At 40.9% G+C, this 19,226-nt stretch overlaps 2 protein-coding genes across 2 annotated transcripts in view; one reads left to right on the top strand and one right to left on the bottom strand.

Annotated features, from left to right (window-relative positions):
* Nucleotides 1-2,147, top strand: part of LOC134844954 (major facilitator superfamily domain-containing protein 12-like) — a 60,329-nt gene extending 58,182 nt beyond the window's left edge. Inside the window, exon 12 of the mRNA XM_063861781.1 lies at nt 2,113-2,147. Within this exon, the coding sequence (XP_063717851.1) occupies nt 2,113-2,147 (35 nt within the window). The remainder of the gene's footprint in view (nt 1-2,112) is intronic.
* Nucleotides 1-19,226, bottom strand: part of LOC134844447 (double-stranded RNA-specific adenosine deaminase-like) — a 296,612-nt gene that overhangs the window by 231,820 nt on the left and 45,566 nt on the right. The window lies entirely within an intron of this gene.

The raw sequence follows: 19,226 nt of genomic DNA, 5'->3' as shown, positions 1-19,226 counted from the left end.
TTTTTGTCTTGGAGCATGTCGATGGAAAATATTATGATGCGCTTAAACAGTGTTTTGAAATTGGAAAAATTGAACTACTCCTGAAAAACTCACCCAAGGAAAGTGGGCTGAGGCAACTTTTGATAGCGAAGCTGCAGTCTTGAGTTTAAGATTCGAACCAACAGACATAGAAAGATACAACGCGTTACAAGATAGGTTTGGATCCAAAGGGTTGAACGTCATCTCGTGCAAAAAACTGCGGTTAAAAATATAAAACGAGCACCTCAGAAAAGTAAAAGGAATTCGATTACGCTCTAAAAATTGCGAACATATAATTTTGAAAGCCTTTATGAAGCATAAACATCTTCTTCTAACATTCCTTTCGTTTTGGAGCCACGACACAGGAGCATAAAAAAGCGACCAGACGGTTTGATGCCCCTTCAATTGGCTATTGGTAACTATTTCTTGTGCAAAAATCATATGACAAAACAATTTTTGAAGAAATTTTTTTTGTTCGTAAGACAAAATATATCGTAAAAATGTGTGTTCTTATTCAAGAAACAAAACCCTTAAGGAGTTTAATTTTAAGCAAATCAACACTAATCATCTTTTTTATCATTATTCTTTCCACATCTAGAAAACTTCAAGGGTTTTGACTAGAATTTGTGATGAGGTGACTCCTGACTTTCAATACTCAAAACGTCATTCTAAAGAAGATATTGGTTTGAAATGATTTCTTCAGATTTTCGAAAAAGCAGGAAGTTCAAGTAAAACACCATCCTACTTGATTATGGAAGCTTCCCATTCAACTTAACTTACGGTTCAAATTTTCCCGATTCTAACAAAATTTTTGAGTACCATCAATCCTCTTGAGCTCGACTCAAGTACAGTAATTTTTCACTCGACTGTTCATTTTTCCGATTATGTTGAGATAGGGTAAACTTTAAGTAATCCATCTAAAATGGATCAAACACACACTATCTTGTGACAATTGACCAGAATGGCCTGAAATGCATGGCAGAAACGAATTTTTATTTGAAGCATTTTGGTGACAGAATTGGCTGTTTCAAAAAATTAACAGTATTAACTAATCAATTGAACGGAGTGAGATCAGATTTGACTGTAGAGTTCAATTTTGACTGACATGTGAGTTTTTAAATTGTGCCATTCGGTCATTTTTGGAAGTTTGACCTTGAGAAAACGTTTAGTCTTAATTTTGGGTGAAATGCAATTTTTCAAAAATTCGAAGTGAGCAGGTCAGTGAACGGAGGAAGGTACTCAAAGATATTGGTTTGAAATGATTTCTTCAGATTTTCGAAAAAGCAGGAAGTTCAAGTAAAACACCATCCTACTTGATTATGGAAGCTTCCCATTCAACTTAACTTACGGTTCAAGTTTTCCCGATTCTAACAAAATTTTTGAACACCTTTAATCCTCTTGACCACCACTCAAGTACAGTGAGAGCATTACTGAAAATTATTCAGTCCACAGTTAACAAGACTATTGAATTTTTTTTACTCGACTGTTCTTTTTCCGATTATTTTGAGATAGGTTAAACTTTAAGTTAATCCATCTAAAGTGGATCAAACACACACTATCTTGTGACCTTTGACCAGAATGGCCTGAAATGCATGGCAGGAACGAATTTTTATTTGAAACATTTTGGTGAGAGAATTGGCTGTTTCAAAAAATTAACGGTATTAACTAATCAATTGAACGATTTGAGGTCAGATTTGACTGTAGAGGTCAGTTTTGACTGACATTAGAGATTTTGAAAATTCGTTTGTTTGTAAAGACACGTGACAGTTTTACTTTTCGCGAATACTGAAAAACCGCAAAAATAAGAACAACGATTTTCGCTGATATAACACAGACGTGCGAATATCAAGAGGGATGAAAGGAATCATTCTCAAAGATATTAGCGGAAAACCATTGTAAATTGTAATGATTCGGCAGCTACAACCGTTACGGAGCAACATTTACGGAAGATTTTGCTACCCTTCCTGGTCGTCAAAAAGATAGCTCTTCGGCCTGATTCAAGAATCCGGAAGGGTCTTGGGAAAAGACTGACTTCATCTTTTTTTTCCCTGAGATGTCCTGAATTGAATTAAGTCACATTAATTCCGTTTTCAGATAATGAGAAGCTAGGAGTTGAGGGAAAAAGTTGATCCATCTCCGGTGGATAAGAGGATTTTTATCTACTGAACAAAAACAAAAGTATTATGTTAATTAAGTAGTAGCCCTGTTCTTACGAGTGACCCCGTGGTCTGGGGATATTGAGATCCAGCCATGAGCTCACTATTTTTGCATGTAATTTAGTTAATTTGCTTGGTTTGGCCGATAACCTTAAAAAGTAATGACCCGAGTAGTTCAATGGACCACACATTGAACTAGCTTTGGTGGAGACGGTCAAAAGCATGGGTGTTCTGGGCACTCTTGGAGGTATTTTTTTCAGCATCATGATCGGCAGACCCTTTTTTTAGTATCATGACCAGCGGATGCTCTAAATTAGGCCCTTAACTAAAAGCTGGAAGGGTGGTTTGGAACGCGCAAGTTTTCCAGATTCCCAAAAAGAGTATTTTATTCTAGTTAGGACCGAAAATTCACCTATTGTGAAGGGTGAGAGGATCGGCTGTCCCGTCGTCTACTGAGCAGTGTATTACCAAAAACACTCAACGATATCGAGAAACCAAACAAAAAGTAGTATAAAACCTAAGAACAAACCAAAAACATAAAGAAGAACAGAAAAAAATCATAAAAAATACCTAAAAATCATCACCCCAGACGAAATGTGATCCGACCTTCTTAGTTGTTAATGTTAGATGTATTGTTTTTACCAGCATTTATATCAAACAGGATCGTAACGATCAAAATTTTGGCCTGTTTTTGGTGCCTGTATTGTAGGATTGGTTGAGTTTTGAAGCACGTTAATGCTAATTTGCGCTCAATCTGGAAGGGTCAGGTCAAGGATTTAGAGCGGAAGATTGGCCCGGCAAGCAGTGCAAGGAGCAGCAGCAAGGGTCTCAAGGACAACAACAATCGACTGGTGAGTATCGTTAACAAGTTTTGTATCTCTATTTGTATAGAAAGTACGATATCAATCTGTGGGTGGCTCAACAGTGACTGCACTGTAGTGACCCTCCGCCGAGTTGCGAATTTCCGAGTCAAGCACCTTAAATTGGATATTGAACGGACCGGAGGGGTATAACAAAATTAGTAATTTTATTAATACTAATCGTATTTTATATTCCTACACCATTTTTCTGTCTGCCAGCTTGCACTGCTCTAACGAGTCACCGCCTCGCCTCTGAGTCTTCGTATTGAGTTTCATGCGAGAAAAAATAGGATCGTAACGATCGAATTTGTGGCTTGTTTCTGTTGATGGAACATATTATGATGCGCTTAAGCTGTGTTTTGAAATTGGAAAAAATGAACTGCTCCTGAAAAATTCACCCAAGGAAAGTGGGCTGAGCCAACTTTTGATAGCGAAGCTGCAGTCTTGAATTTAAGACTCGAACCAACAGACATAAAAATATTCAAGGCGTTCCAAGATAGCTTTGGATCCAAGAGTTGAACGTCATCCCGTGCAAAAAACTGCGGTCAAAAATTTAAAACGGGCACTTCAGAAAAGCAATAGGACTTCGATTACGCTCTAAAATTTGCGAACAGCATAAATACTTATGTTGAAAAGACGTTACCGAAGATTGTATCGCATGGTCAATTTTTTTTTTCGTAACACAATATATATCGTCAAGTTGTCTGTTCTTATTCAAGAAACAGAACCCTTAAGGAGTTTAATTTTAAGCAAATCAATACTAATCATCTTTTTTTTTATCATTATTCTTTCCACATCTAGAGAACTTCAAGGGTTTTGACTAGAATTTGTGATGAGGTGACTCCTGACTGTCATTACTCAAAACGTCATTCTAAAGAAGATATTGGTTTGAAATGTTTTCTTCAGATTTTCGAAAAAGCAGGAAGTTCAAGTAAAACACCATCCTACTTGATTATGGAAGCTTCCCATTCAACTTAACTTACGGTTCAAATTTTCCCGATTCTAACAAAATTTTTGAGTACCATCAATCCTCTTGAGCTCGACTCAAGTACAGTAATTTTTCACTCGACTGTTCATTTTTCCGATTATGTTGAGATAGGGTAAACTTTAAGTAATCCATCTAAAATGGATCAAACACACACTATCTTGTGACAATTGACCAGAATGGCCTGAAATGCATGGCAGAAACGAATTTTTATTTGAAGCATTTTGGTGACAGAATTGGCTGTTTCAAAACATTAACAGAATTAACTAATCAATTGAACGGAGTGAGATCAGATTTGACTGTAGAGTTCAATTTTGACTGACATGTGAGTTTTTGAATTGTGCCATTCGGTCATATTTGGAAGTTTGACCTTGAGAAAACGTTTAGTCTTAATTTTGGGTGAAATGCAATTTTTCAAAAATTCGAAGTGAGCAGGTCAGTGAACGGAGGAAGGTACTCAAAGATATTCTCTTTGTTCAACCGGGTATCGTTAAAATCCTTGTTACATAATAGGAAATAGGTGTAAAATTGGATAAGTGGATACCCACTGTTTTGAGGAAACGTTTTTACTTGAGCAGAGCTTGGAAATTGGTTCTACGGACTTTTTTTGAGAGATTTAGCACCCATTACGCTTAAGGGTAATTTTCCGCTTAAATGGGGGTTAAATAGGGGGGAGGTTAGAAGGGGCAACTCTAGGAGATCCAAATTTAAGGTCGAATTAGGGTAGGTAACTTGGTCGGATCTGGTGGCGGGATCGGAAATAGACAGTTTTTGGATTCCAAAAGGAGAACACCCCACAAGACCGCTAGTAGGGGGAGGAAAAGCGCGTGCAATTCAGGTACCAGACATTTTTTACGAAAAACAGCATAGGTTCCAATGAATTTTTGGTTTACTTACCTTCCTGTTTTTTGTAATTTTTAAAATTTTATTAGAATTTTCAAAGTTTTTACGTTTTTGGGCCAGATTTCAGAGAATTTTAGCAAATTGGCTAAAGTTAAAGACTATTAAACCAGTCGTATTTCGACATTCATCGAATTGAAACGAGGAAGGTAATTTTAGGAGACTCAGTAAAGAAAATTTTGGTGAACAGAATTGGGTTTTTGGGGATTTTTTTTATACTAGAGCTCTAGAGATGTTACTGGGATAGTGGATCAGATATCCCAATATTTGACATAAGGCACAGGGGAATTCTTCAATCAGGCGAAGAAACGCTTGAGCTACAAGGTAGGAAGAAGTACAAGAGTCTTGTCGGCAGTCATGGGATAGTGATCTAAGCCAACACTTGAGCGACGGGTTCTAGGAGGGTTCAGAAAAGTCCTGGGACAGGAACGAAATAAGCCACCACTTGGACGAAGGGTCCTAGGAGGGTTCAGAAAACTCATGGGACAGCAACAAATTGTACCAACACTTGAGCGAAGGGTCCTAGGAGGGTTCAGAAAAGTCCTGGGACAGCGACGAAGAATACTAACACCTGAGCGAAGGGTCCTAGTAGGGCTCAGAAAAGTCATGGGACAGCAACAAAGTGTACCAACACTTGAGCGAGGGGTCCTAGGAGGGTTCAGAAAAGTTCTGGGACAGCGACGAAGTATACTAACACCTGAGCGAAGGGTCCTAGGAGTGCTCAGAAAAGTCCTGGGACAGCAACGAAGTGTACCAACACCTGAGCGAAGGGTCCTAGGAGGGTTCAGAAAAGTCCTGGGTCAGTAACGAAGTTTCCCAAAAGAACACTAAGGGTCCTAGGAGGGTACATAAAAGTACTAGGACCAAACCAAAGTGTACCAAGACCCCATCGAAGTATCCCAAAACTTGAGCGAAGGGTCCTAGGAGGGTCAAGGAATCTTGGGACAGTATTAAAACATTCCGAAACTAGAACGAAGGGTCCTAAGGCCTGAAACTGATTTAGACTCAAAACTGATTTAGACTAATTCGACTGGTTTTAATTTTTAATACATTAGGGAACTTTCTTATAATTTCAATCAGATTTTACAGTAGGGACTTGTATATATTGAAATTGTAGATAGAAAAAATTGTATATATAAAAATCATGAAGCGAAATAGGATATCGATAACTGAAAGAAAAGGAACAGGATTTAAGCAAAACCAGACCGTAACGCAAAAGAAACCGACACCAATAAATCCGAGAGTATGAGGGAGAATATTTCAGTGAATATGGTCAGCACAAGAAGCAACAAGGAACAAAAGGCGAACGAATAATGGAAGAACAAAGCATACCAGCAAAAGAGACTGAACTAGAAACACCAGATCAAAGTATAGATAGAATTCAACGGAAGGAAGCTGAGTCAACACCGATGCCAAAAATAGAAGAACAGGAAAAGGACACTGTAGAGTTCTCACCAATAGGCCATGGAGACGAGGTGACCAACACACCAGAGACGATAAAAGACGACTCACAAACGAAGAGAACGTCGTTTACCGAGAGGATTGCTGCGATGGTCGGAATGAAGCCAGGAAAGAAGGAGGAGATAACGACTGGACCGGGAAAAGCAAAAGCTTTGGGACAGTTTCGACGACAACGACGGAAACCAGGAAGGATAAAGAGGAAGCCACGCTAGAAGCAACAGTTAGCAGTTAGCCAAGATGAACGAGTTGATGGAACGAAAACAGCTTCAGTAAAGCTGGGAGACTTAATGACAAAATTGAGTGAAATAGACAAAAAATTGAAGTGCAGTGAGGAGGACAGCCAAAAGCTGAAAAGGAAATAAAACACAACAAAAACGAGAACCTGGATAACTACTACGTCTTAGCAAGGGCCACGGAATAAAAGCTACAGCCAATGTCGGACAAGGTAGAGGCTACCGACAAAGAGCGAGAGAAACAGATCAAGAAGGATATGGAAGAAAAGAAGAAACGGTATGACACCGTGAATTAGAAGTTGTGGAATCTAGAGACCAGAATGGATACGATGAGCAAGGATCAAGCTGAAAGTTCTTGTGCCATACAGTCCGTCCAAACTGGATGCACTCTCGAGAAACACTATAGCACAAGATAAATTAGTGGCAGACAAACCACGGAAAACTCGAGTCGACTTTGTAGAACCGCAACGGATGAAGCCGGAATGGTCGGAATGAAGCCAAGAAAGAAGGAGGAGATAACGAGTACAGTAATTTTTCACTCGACTGTTCAGTTTTCCGATTATGTTGAGATAGGGTAAACTTTAAGTTAATCCATCTAAAGTGGAGCAAACACACACTATCTTGTGACTTTTGACCAGAATGGCCTGAAATGCATGGCAGAAACGAATTTTTATTTGAAGCATTTTGGTGAGAGAAGTGGCTGTTTCAAAAAAATAACGGTATTAACTAATCAATTGAACGATTTGAGGTCAGATTTGACTGTAGAGATCAGTTTTGACTGACATTAGAGATTTTGAAAATTCGTTTGTTTGTAAAGACACGTGACAGTTTTACTTTTCGCGAATACTGAAAAACCGCAAAAATAAGAACAACCATTTTCGCTGATATAACACAGACGTGCGACTATCAAGAGGGATGAAAGAAATCATTCTCGAAGATATTAGCGGAAAACCATTGTAAATTGTAATGATTCGGCAGCTACAACCGTTACGGAGCAACAGTTACGGAAGATTTTGCTACCCTTCCTGGTCGTCAAAAAGATAGCTCTTCGGCCTGATTCAAGAATCCGGAAGGGTCTTGGGAAAAGGCTAACTTCATCTTTTATTTCCCTGAGATGTCCTGAATTGAATTAAGTAACATTAGTTCCGTTTTCAGATAATGAGAAGCTAGGAGTTGAGGGAAAAAGTTGATCCATCTCCGGTGGATAAGAGGATTTTTATCTACTGAACAAAAACAAAAGTATTATGTTAAATAAGTAATAGCCCTGTTCTTATGAGTGACCCCGTGGTCTGGGGATATTGAGATCCAGCCATGAGCTCACTATTTTTGCATGAAACTTAGTTAGTTTGCTTGGTTTGGCCGACAACCTTAAAAAGTAATGACCCGAGTAGTTCAATGGACCACACATTGAACTAGCTTTGGTGGAGACGGTCAAAAGCATGGGTGTTCTGGGCACTCTTGGAGGTAATTTTTTCAGCATCATGATCGGCAGACCCTTTTTTTAGTATCATGACCAGCGGATGCTCTAAATTAGGCCCTTAACTAAAAGCTGGAAGGGTGGTTCGGAACGCGCAAGTTTTCCAGATTCCCAGAAAGAGTATTTTATTCTAGTTAGGACCGAAAATTCACCTATTGTGAAGGGTGAGAGGATCGGCTGTCCCGTCGTCTACTGAGCAGTGTATTACCATAAACACTCAACGATATCGAGAAACTAAACATAAAGTAGTATAAAACCTAAGAACAAACCAAAAACATAAAGAAGAACAGAAAAAAATATCATAAAAAAATACCTAAAAATCATCACCCCAGACAAAATGTGATCCGACCTTCTTAGTTGTTAATGTTAGATGTAATATTTTTACAAGCATTTATATCAAACAGGATCGTAACGATCAAAATTTTGGCCTGTTTTTGGTGCCTGTATTGTAGGATTGGTTGAGTTTTGAAGCACTTTAATGCTAATTTGCGCTCAATCCGGAAGGGTCAGGTCAAGGATTTAGAGCGGACGATTGGCCCGGCAAGTAGTGCAAGGAGCAGCAGCAAGGGTCTCAAGGACAACAACAATCGACTGGTGAGTATCGTTAACAAGTTTTGTATCTCTATTTGTACAGAAAGTACGATATCAATCTGTGGGTGGCTCGACAGTGACTGCACTGTAGTGACCCTCCGCCGAGTTGCGAATTTCCGAGTCAAGCACCTTAAATCGGATATTGAACGGACCCGGAGGGGTATAACAAAATTAGTAATACTATTAATACTACTCGCATTTTATATTCCTACACCACTTTTCTGTATGCCAGCTTGCACTGCTCTAACGAGTCACCGCCTCGCCTCTGAGTCTTCGTATTGAGTTTCATGCGAGAAAAAATAGGATCGTAACGATCGAATTTGTGGCTTGTTTCTGTTGATGGAACATATTATGATGCGCTTAAGCAGTGTTTTGAAATTGGAAAAAATGAAATGCTCCTGAAAAATTCACCCAAGGAAAGTGGGCTGAGCCAACTTTTGATAGCGAAGCTGCAGTCTTGAATTTAAGACTCGAACCAACAGACATAAAAATATTCAAGGCGTTCCAAGATAGCTTTGGATCCAAGAGTTGAACGTGATCCCGTGCAAAAAACTGCGGTCAAAAATTTAAAACGGGCACTTCAGAAAAGCAATAGGACTTCGATTACGCTCTAAATTTTGCGAACAGCATAAATACTTATGTTGAAAAGACGTTACCGAAGATTGTATCGCATGGCCTTTCTCGCCTGAAAAGTGCAGGGAGATTCTTTAGGCATTTAATTTTGAAATTTTTTATGGAGCATAAATATCTTCTTTTAACAATCCTTTCGTCTTACAGCCACGACACAGGACCATTTAAAAGCGACCAGACGGTTTGATGCCATTTCAATTGGCTATTGGTAAGCATTTCTTATGAGATGTAACAATAGTAGAATCCCTTGCAACCTGAGTATAGTGCGGGGACGTTGGACTAGTGCGGGGTCGTTTTGTAACCCTGTTCCGGCTGCCGCTAAAGCGAAAGCGCGTAAAACGATAAGTATAGAGACTAAGTAGATGTTGGATATTTTTTTCATAGCTAGTTTTTGAGAATCAGGGCGCGGCGGCCCCCAGTTAAGATTTTTTTTTTGAACAAGAATTTTCAGAAGCTAAGCATATGTAAAGAGGAATTCAAGTCAGGCAGCTTTCTAGAACAGAGATGCTTCCTGGCAATACCGATTGCTAACACCGCTTGCGTATTCGGCACGCAAAAACAAAATGACAAAATAATTTTTGATGAAATTTTTTTTTTCGTAACACAATATATATCGTCAGGTTGTGTGTTCTTATTCAAGAAACAGAACCCTTAAGGAGTTTAATTTTAAGCAAATCAACACTGATCATCTCTTTTTTTTATCATTATCAATTCCACATCTAATAAACTCTAAGGGTTTTGACTAGAATTTGTGATGAGATGACTCCTGATTGTCATTACTGAAAACGTCATTCTAAGGAAGATATTGGTTTCTTCAGATTTTTGAAAAAGAAGGAAGTTCAATTGAAACACCATCCTAGTTGATTATGGAAGCTTCCCATTCAACTGAACTCACGGTCCAAGTTTTCCCGATTCTAATAAAATTTTTGAGTACCATCAATCCTCTTGAGCTCGACTCAAGTACAAAAATTTTTCACTCGACTGTTCATTTTTCCGATTATGTTGAGATAGGGTAAACTTTAAGTAATCCATCTAGAATGGATCAAACACACACTATCTTGTGACAATTGACCAGAATGGCCTGAAATGCATGGCAGAAACGAATTTTTATTTGAAGCATTTTGGTGACAGAATTGGCTGTTTCAAAAAATTAACAGTATTAACTAATCAATTGAACGGAGTGAGATCAGATTTGACTGTAGAGTTCAATTTTGACTGACATGTGAATTTTTAAATTGTGCCATTCGGTCATATTTGGAAGTTTGACCGTGAGAAAACGTTCAGTCTTAATTTTGGGTGAAATGCAATTTTTCAAAAATTCGAAGTGAGCAGGTCATGCTCAAGTTTATTGCGACAACTGAAAAAATTTCCAATTTTTCTAGAGTGCTTATTTTCTAGAGTGGGGTGTTATTTTGGTAGTGGCCTTTAAGCTGTAATGCGGGTTTTAGTCTCATCTCGCAAGTGAACCGAATTGGCTCCGACCGCTTGAGGTAGAAAAACACAAGAGATAGTGTCCCTGACTCTTGAGCCAATGATTATAGGGCCTATTTTTCTTAAACCTCATATGTGATTTAAGTAGGCGACTGTTACATAGTGTTTTTATGGCGCTCCTGGGTGTTTTTACGACATCAAGACTACGGGATCAAACCCACTTGACACTGCTCCGGGCTACATGCCCATTCTAGAGTACCGGTGGTACGATTCAACGGGAACGTGTCCACCTTCTGGTTGTACGGTGTTAGCTTTTTAAGAAAACTTGAGACAATTTCCCGGTGCGCTTTCCGAAACGAGGCCTAGCTAACCGAGTAAAGGGGGCAACTAGGGGACAAAACAAGTAAAGGGCGTAAAACGAAACAAAAAACCAAAAAAGGTAGAAATAGTAACATAAAACGATAAAACCTCCAAAAGGACAGTCGCTTTGATACCCAAATTAGGTACATCAAACCTTTATACTAATTAAAACAGTATACCCATACTGTTTTCCGATAAGACCGATCGTCTCGATCAAATCAGCAACGTTGTACAGAGGCCAAGTGTGGGGCGTTGTAAGGTTTTCAGATAGCTTGTGACATCAGCGGACCACTGGGAGACTTGACTGGAAGAGGTGACCAGCGAAGTGGGAAAGTGGACAACTGGGAGACTTCACCACTGGGAGACTTGACTGGAACAGGTGACCAGCCCAGGGGGAAAGTGTGACCAACCGGCAGGTGATCAGCCAGCAGTGTGATCAAAGTAGAAAAGAGCAAACGGAGGAAGGTACTCAAAGATGTTCTCTTTGTTCAACCGGGTATCGTTAAAATCCTTGTTACATTATAGGAAATAGGTGTAAAATTGGATAAGTGGATACCCACTGTTTTGAGGAAACGTTTTTATTTGAGCAGAGCTTGGAAATTGGTTCTACGGACTTTTTTTGAGAGATTTAGCACCCATTACGCTTAAGGGTAATTTTCCGCTTAAATGGGGGGCTAAATAGGGGGGAGGTTAGAAGGGGCAACTCTAGGAGATCCAAATTTAGGGTCGAATTAGGGTAGGTAACTTGGTCGGATCTGGTGGCGGGATCGGAAATAGACAGTTTTTGGATTCCAAAAGGAGAACACCCCACAAGACCGCTAGTAGGGGGAGGAAAAGCGCGTGCAATTCAGGTACCAGACATTTTTTACGAAAAACGGCATAGGTTCCAATGAATTTTTGGTTTACTTACCTTCCTGTTTTTTGTAATTTTTAAAATTTTATTAGAATTTTCAAAGTTTTTACGTTTTTGGGCCAGATTTCAGAGAATTTTAGCAAATTGGCTAAAGTTAAAGACTATTAAACCAGTCGTATTTCGACATTCATCGAATTGAAACGAGGAAGGTAATTTTAGGAGACTCAGTAAAGAAAATTTTGGTGAACAGAATTGGGTTTTTGGGGATTTTTTTTATACTAGAGCTCTAGAGATGTTACTGGGATAGTGGATCAGATATCCCAATATTTGACATAAGGCACAGGGGAATTCTTCAATCAGGCGAAGAAACGCTTGAGCTACAAGGTAGGAAGAAGTACAAGAGTCTTGTCGGCAGTCATGGGATAGTGATCTAAGCCAACACTTGAGCGACGGGTTCTAGGAGGGTTCAGAAAAGTCCTGGGACAGGAACGAAGTAAGCCACCACTTGGACGAAGGGTCCTAGGAGGGTTCAGAAAACTCATGGGACAGCAACAAATTGTACCAACACTTGAGCGAAGGGTCCTAGGAGGGTTCAGAAAAGTCCTGGGACAGCGACGAAGAATACTAACACCTGAGCGAAGGGTCCTAGTAGGGCTCAGAAAAGTCATGGGACAGCAACAAAGTGTACCAACACTTGAGCGAAGGGTCCTAGGAGGGTTCAGAAAAGTTCTGGGACAGCGACGAAGTATACTAACACCTGAGCGAAGGGTCCTAGGAGGGCTCAGAAAAGTCCTGGGACAGCAACGAAGTGTACCAACACCTGAGCGAAGGGTCCTAGGAGGGTTCAGAAAAGTCCTGGGTCAGTAACGAAGTTTCCCAAAAGAACACTAAGGGTCCTAGGAGGGTACATAAAAGTACTAGGACCAAACCAAAGTGTACCAAGACCCCATCGAAGTATCCCAAAACTTGAGCGAAGGGTCCTAGGAGGGTCAAGGAATCTTGGGACAGTATTAAAACATTCCGAAACTAGAACGAAGGGTCCTAAGGCCTGAAACTGATTTAGACTCAAAACTGATTTAGACTAATTCGACTGGTTTTAATTTTTAATACATTAGGGAACTTTCTTATAATTTCAATCAGATTTTACAGTAGGGACTTGTATATATTGAAATTGTAGATAGAAAAAATTGTATATATAAAAATCTTGAAGCGAAATAGGATATCGATAACTGAAAGAAAAGGAACAGGATTTAAGCAAAACCAGACCGTAACGCAAAAGAAACCGACACCAATAAATCCGAGAGTATGAGGGAGAATATTTCAGTGAATATGGCAGCACAAGAAGCAACAAGGAACAAAAGGCGAAAGAATAATGGAAGAACAAAGCATACCAGCAAAAGAGACTGAACTAGAAACACCAGATCAAAGTATAGATAGAATTCAACGGAAGGAAGCTGAGTCAACACCGATGCCAAAAATAGAAGAACAGGAAAAGAACACTGTAGAGTTCTCACCAATAGGCCATGGAGACGAGGTGACCAACACACCAGAGACGATAAAAGACGACTCACAAACGAAGAGAACGTCGTTTACCGAGAGGATTGCTGCGATGGTCGGAATGAAGCCAGGAAAGAAGGAGGAGATAACGACTGGACCGGGAAAAGCAAAAGCTTTGGGACAGTTTCGACGACAACGACGGAAACCAGGAAGGATAAAGAGGAAGCCACGCTAGAAGCAACAGTTAGCAGTTAGCCAAGATGAACGAGTTGATGGAACGAAAACAGCTTCAGTAAAGCTGGGAGACTTAATGACAAAATTGAGTGAAATAGACAAAAAATTGAAGTGCAGTGAGGAGGACAGCCAAAAGCTGAAAAGGAAATAAAACACAACAAAAACGAGAACCTGGATAACTACTACGTCTTAGCAAGGGCCACGGAATAAAAGCTACAGCCAATGTCGGACAAGGTAGAGGCTACCGACAAAGAGCGAGAGAAACAGATCAAGAAGGATATGGAAGAAAAGAAGAAACGGTATGACACCGTGAATTAGAAGTTGTGGAATCTAGAGACCAGAATGGATACGATGAGCAAGGATCAAGCTGAAAGTTCTTGTGCCATACAGTCCGTCCAAACTGGATGCACTCTCGAGAAACACTATAGCACAAGATAAATTAGTGGCAGACAAACCACGGAAAACTCGAGTCGACTTTGTAGAACCGCAACGGAAGAAAAAGGGAGTCCACACCACTACCCCGGATTGCAACGAGCATAGGGGCAGTAGGGCTTAAGACTACTATGAAGGGCGGAACCAAACACTGGACGAATGCACCGGGGGACTGTGGTAGGAGTCGAGTGACGGAAGGAGTGGTAAATCCAGGAAGACCTTCAAGAAAACAAAAGAATTTAAAGACGACTCGGATGGCTGTACTGACTCCTGGGTAGAAGTCATGAGACTACATCTAGAACAGGACAACCTGAATGACGGAAGGCAGGCCTGCACGGCAATACTAATCAATTTAGAAGGCACAGCACTAAAATGTGTGGTAGCAAAGAAAGAGGAGGAGCGTAATACAGCGGACGAAATTTTCGATTTACTGTTGAATCAATTCGGATCAGGAATGAAGGGTCATCAAGCGATGATGAGATTTGTAAAAAGAACACAAAGGGAAGACGAGTCAACCGATCGATTCCTGGATGATCTTGACAGCTTGAGGAGAAGAAGCGACCCGAAAATCGACGAAATTCCGTCGCTTCAAAGTTTATTAACGGGGTGAGAAGTGACGACTTGAGAACGATGTTGGCAACGTATTATAGTATAATGCACCAACCCCAGAAGAGATGAGACAAAAGTGAAGAGAGTACATGTTGATGAAACTAAAAAAGTACTCGTTCTCAGAAGGCAAGAACATGCAAGGGGGAGCCAGCCACAAAGTTCGTCATGGTAAGAGCCTGGCGACGACATGGACAAACGTAGGTCTTGCGTAAATTCAGCAGATCATCATGTGGCAGATTGCACGACATACAAGCAAGGCATGAAAAGCTTGCGATACGCACCAGAGGAAGAGGATATGAATCAAACGGAGGAACATGAGTTTTACAGTGGCTTGATCATCAAGATAGGCGCGAGGTGTTTTTTTTCTGTCACAAAGAAGGCCATTTCAGGATGGAATGTCCTTTGTTTTGGAAGGCAGTGAAGAATCAGAATCAACCGAAACACAAACAGGGCCGTTAGTGCAAAATACCAGGAATAGACTAGCTGAAAAAGATTTGAACAACAAAGAAGCAGCGGGTGGTGAATTATCCACAAAGACAGTGAAGGCCGTGACACAAAACAAAGAAGATACCACGGAGCCGAGACGAGAAACTCTCTAGAGATAAACTACGAGAGAGCAGCTGCAGAGGCAATCAACAAAGTGAAGCAAGACTTGGCGACCAAAAAAATCGAACAACGGTGAAACAAGAAATAGAAAAACAGAGATTGAATGAAACACTCTGCATGACAAGATCAGAATCAGAGACCGGAGAGAACTCAATGAGTGAAAGCCATTGCAACACCTTGAAAATGGTGACTGGAAAATCTTTTGGTCTCACGAAAATTGGGGTCAAGAGTAATGTCAATAATCACAGTGGGCGGCCACAAAGTTTCAAGAAACTTGAGTGAACCGAGTGATCAGACAATAATGCACATAGATGTGTACGCGGATTACTTGAGCGCAACAAGCCCGAAAACTCCTTCTAGAGCTTCAAGGGCAATACTCACGAGAAGTGGTAGTAAATCAGTTTCCATAGACAACAGATACACGGAAGCCTATGGTCCAACTGAGGTCATGCTGAATATAGATGTAATAAACATCTACACAAGAACGATGATAGCATGTGCTGATATTCTAGCCGAGCAAATCTACGTTGGTAAAGAAGAAATAAAGTTGAATCGATCGAATACTGCGCTATGTTAGAAGAAGATGCAATGTATCTGGGAACAGAGGCAGACGTATCGGCACACGTACTGGACATAAGCGGAAAAAAGACTCAACTGCGTGGGTTATTGGACACAGGAGCCATCTTGAGTGTCATACCAATTGGAACATAGAAAAAAATGGGGTTCGACAAAGATGACTTGATAGACTCAAGAATACGGTTGTCAGCGGCAAACAAAGGGGCGCTGCGGGTTCTAGGAAGGACACCAATAGTAGCTCTAGATCTGGGGGAAAGCAATTTGTGGATAAGTTTTCTGGTACTGGAGAATCTGGATGAGTCTGACCAATTTATTTTAGGCAGAGATTTCAGCAGGAATTTTGAGGTAACAATTGATCTAAGCAATGCGATATTCAGGATTCGGAACCCGGAAAGGAAGTACGTAATTAGACCGGTAAATTTGATAATGGCGAATGAAAATAAGGCTCCAGTTTTCTTGAGTATGAGGGTAAGGCTGAAAGCGAATGAGGCGGCAATAGTAAGTTTACGGATGAAAAACTATAATGAATTAAGCGACAATAAACAAGTGTGTATTGAAACGAATCCAAACAGTCAAAGTGCTGCTATTTTAGGAAGATCCTTCTCGATAACCAAGTGTGGACTCTGCGTCAGTGTCTTGTTGAATTTTCTTAATATACCAATCACAATCCAGAAGGGAGGAAGCTGGGATACGCACTGCCCGTGAAAACTAGATATAAAATAACTGAAAATGTGAAAAAAAATGAAGAATTTGATTGCCCGAATCATAAGGATAAAATATCTTGAGAACATTGAAAAAAAAAATGTTCATCAGGTCTTGTGAAGTCACTTAAGTCAGGGACAGACGATGGACTGTCGAAGGGTTCGAACTTTCCTGAAAGACCCACGCTAGAGGAATTGGAAATGGATAAACCAAAATTACCAGAAATTGAACACTTAAGGGGAAAAATAACAAACGAACAGCTCGAAGCCATCCGGGATGTTCTAAATAGAAATCAGGATGTTTTTCGAGGCATAAGACAGACATTGGATGCTGCAACTTCGTTGAACATGAAATAAAGCTGGAAGAGATGGCGGTGCCGCACAGGGAGGGGGCGAGGCGTATGACCCCAAACAAATCGGATGCATGTAGAAAAGAGATAGACACCTTACTAGGGTATGACATGATAGAACCTTCCAAGTCACCGTGGGCGTGTGGAGTAGTGATGGCTAAGAAGAAAGGAGACCTTTTTGGCAGTTACCACTGAGGAAACAGGACAGGGACAAGACAGGATTTGCTTGCCAGCTGGGGCTGTTTCAAGGGAAGAGGATGCCCCTTGGCCTTTGCAATGCTACAGCCACTTTCCAACGATTGATAGCACATGCACTGACAAGTGTAACGAAGAAATATGGTAATTTGTTAATAAGTTACGAGGATGACGTGGTGATAGCGACATCTACTCCAGAGGAACACATCGAACGACTAGACGAGGTGTTCGCTTGCATGAAAAGAGCAGGACTAAAATGCAAGTCATCGAAGTGTGAGATTCTCAAGGATTTGATCAGTTACCTGGGGAGGATAGTGGACAAACATGGCATTAGACCAGACCCAAACGCGGTAAAGGCGGTGCTGACTTGGAAATCACCGAAAACGGAGCATCAATTACTGCGCTTCCTGTGTTTTGCGAACTTTTACAGGGAGTTCGTCAAGGGCTATGCGGATAAAGTATATCCAATGCAACAACTCATGAGGAGCAAGGGCAAGAAGTTCACGTGGAATAACGCGGCGGAGGAATCATTTCAAAGAACAAAGAGAGAGCTGTGCGAAGCACCTGTGCTAGGGATGCCCACGGAGAAGGGAATGTATGTGCTGGATACGGATGCATCGATAGTAGCGATCTCTGGGATACTCCACCAAGAACAGGAGTGGAACGGATAGACAGTCTTGAGACAGATAGCCCATGGGAGCAAAGTCTTGATTGATACAGAAATGAAGTACGGGGCTCCCAAAGCGGCAATGTTTGCGGTAGTCACCTTTGTAGAAAAATACAGGGCATACCTGGGTAGCGAACCAATGAAGTTACGAGTCGACAACAGAGCACTCAGTTGGTTGAAATCGTACTCAATGGACCAGAGCTACATTGGGAGATGGATAGTGCGCCTGGATGTTTATAACATAATTATTGAGCACAGAACAAGGGACAAAAATCAAAATGCCGAGCAAGAAGACGGAATTCTACGAGAGACAGGAGCAAAGGGAGGCCGACAGACCGGAAATCAAAGATGGTTTCGCATTTATTGACAAGGAGACGTATGACAGTCTTCCACTCACGAGGTGGCTTGACAAGTCAGGGAAACTAATAGAGGATCATCCCGAGCTGCCAGCTGAACATGAGACGAAAAAACATTCTCAAGTGAAATTCAGGGATGCCAAATGAAACGATGCTCAAGTCGAAGATAGTGAAGGAAACATTAAAAGCAAAAGACTTCGACCTCGATGAAGTGGAGACAAGAAGTAACGATAGTAGAGGATCTGAGGAGACTACTCGAGAAACTAGCAGACGATAAACCGGTAGTCCGGAACAATGATAAAGACAAACTGGAAGTCGTCATATTGAAAAGAGGGGAAGTGGCTCATGGCGAGGACTCAACGATAGGCAAGCAACATGACGACAAAGAGGATGTGCAAACATTGGTCGAGAAAATCGCAGAGAACATACTAAGACGGACTACGTTTCGGAAGAAGAAGGTGACATTCAAGGAGAAAGCGTAACACCTAGGACCATATCAAGAGACCGGGGAGTGGTCGAAACCAGAAGGAGACAGTGAGGAAGAGAATTTCTCCGGGAAGTCGGAAGAATGGGATGAAGACTCAGAGAGGAGTGGTGATGACCAAGACAGTCTTTGCATGATATTAGCAGAAGAGAAATTGAGGCACCATGACAGAGAACTACAAACTGACCCTTCCTCAGGGACTTTGACGATGACAAGGAGGTCTTGAGAGAGATAGTTTGCGTTAAGCTAAGAGACGACATCCTTTTTCCTGAGGAACTGAATAGTCAAATGATGGAATTGAAGGAACACGTCAAAGTGAGATACACTTTCGGATCTGATACGAGCCCAGAAGAATTACAAGACGACGAGTAACATCTCTACAAGGATTCGGACCGGAGCCAAGCAGAAAGGAGACCTGGAGGAGGATAGTTACAAGATCTTGAGCCAGTTCTACAAAGAGAGAAGGGACTTACTCTATCACACAGCTGATGGTGTAGTAGCCTGTAGGAGGAAAGATGAAGAGAAGATATTACACAGGCATAATCTCGTCATTTTGGCACAGCT

The sequence above is a fragment of the Symsagittifera roscoffensis genome, chromosome 4 (assembly GCF_963678635.1).
Source record: "Symsagittifera roscoffensis chromosome 4, txSymRosc1.1, whole genome shotgun sequence".
Taxonomy (NCBI): domain Eukaryota; kingdom Metazoa; phylum Xenacoelomorpha; order Acoela; family Convolutidae; genus Symsagittifera; species Symsagittifera roscoffensis.
Note: the sequence above shows the minus strand (reverse complement) of the source record. Positions and strands in the feature narration are given on the sequence as shown.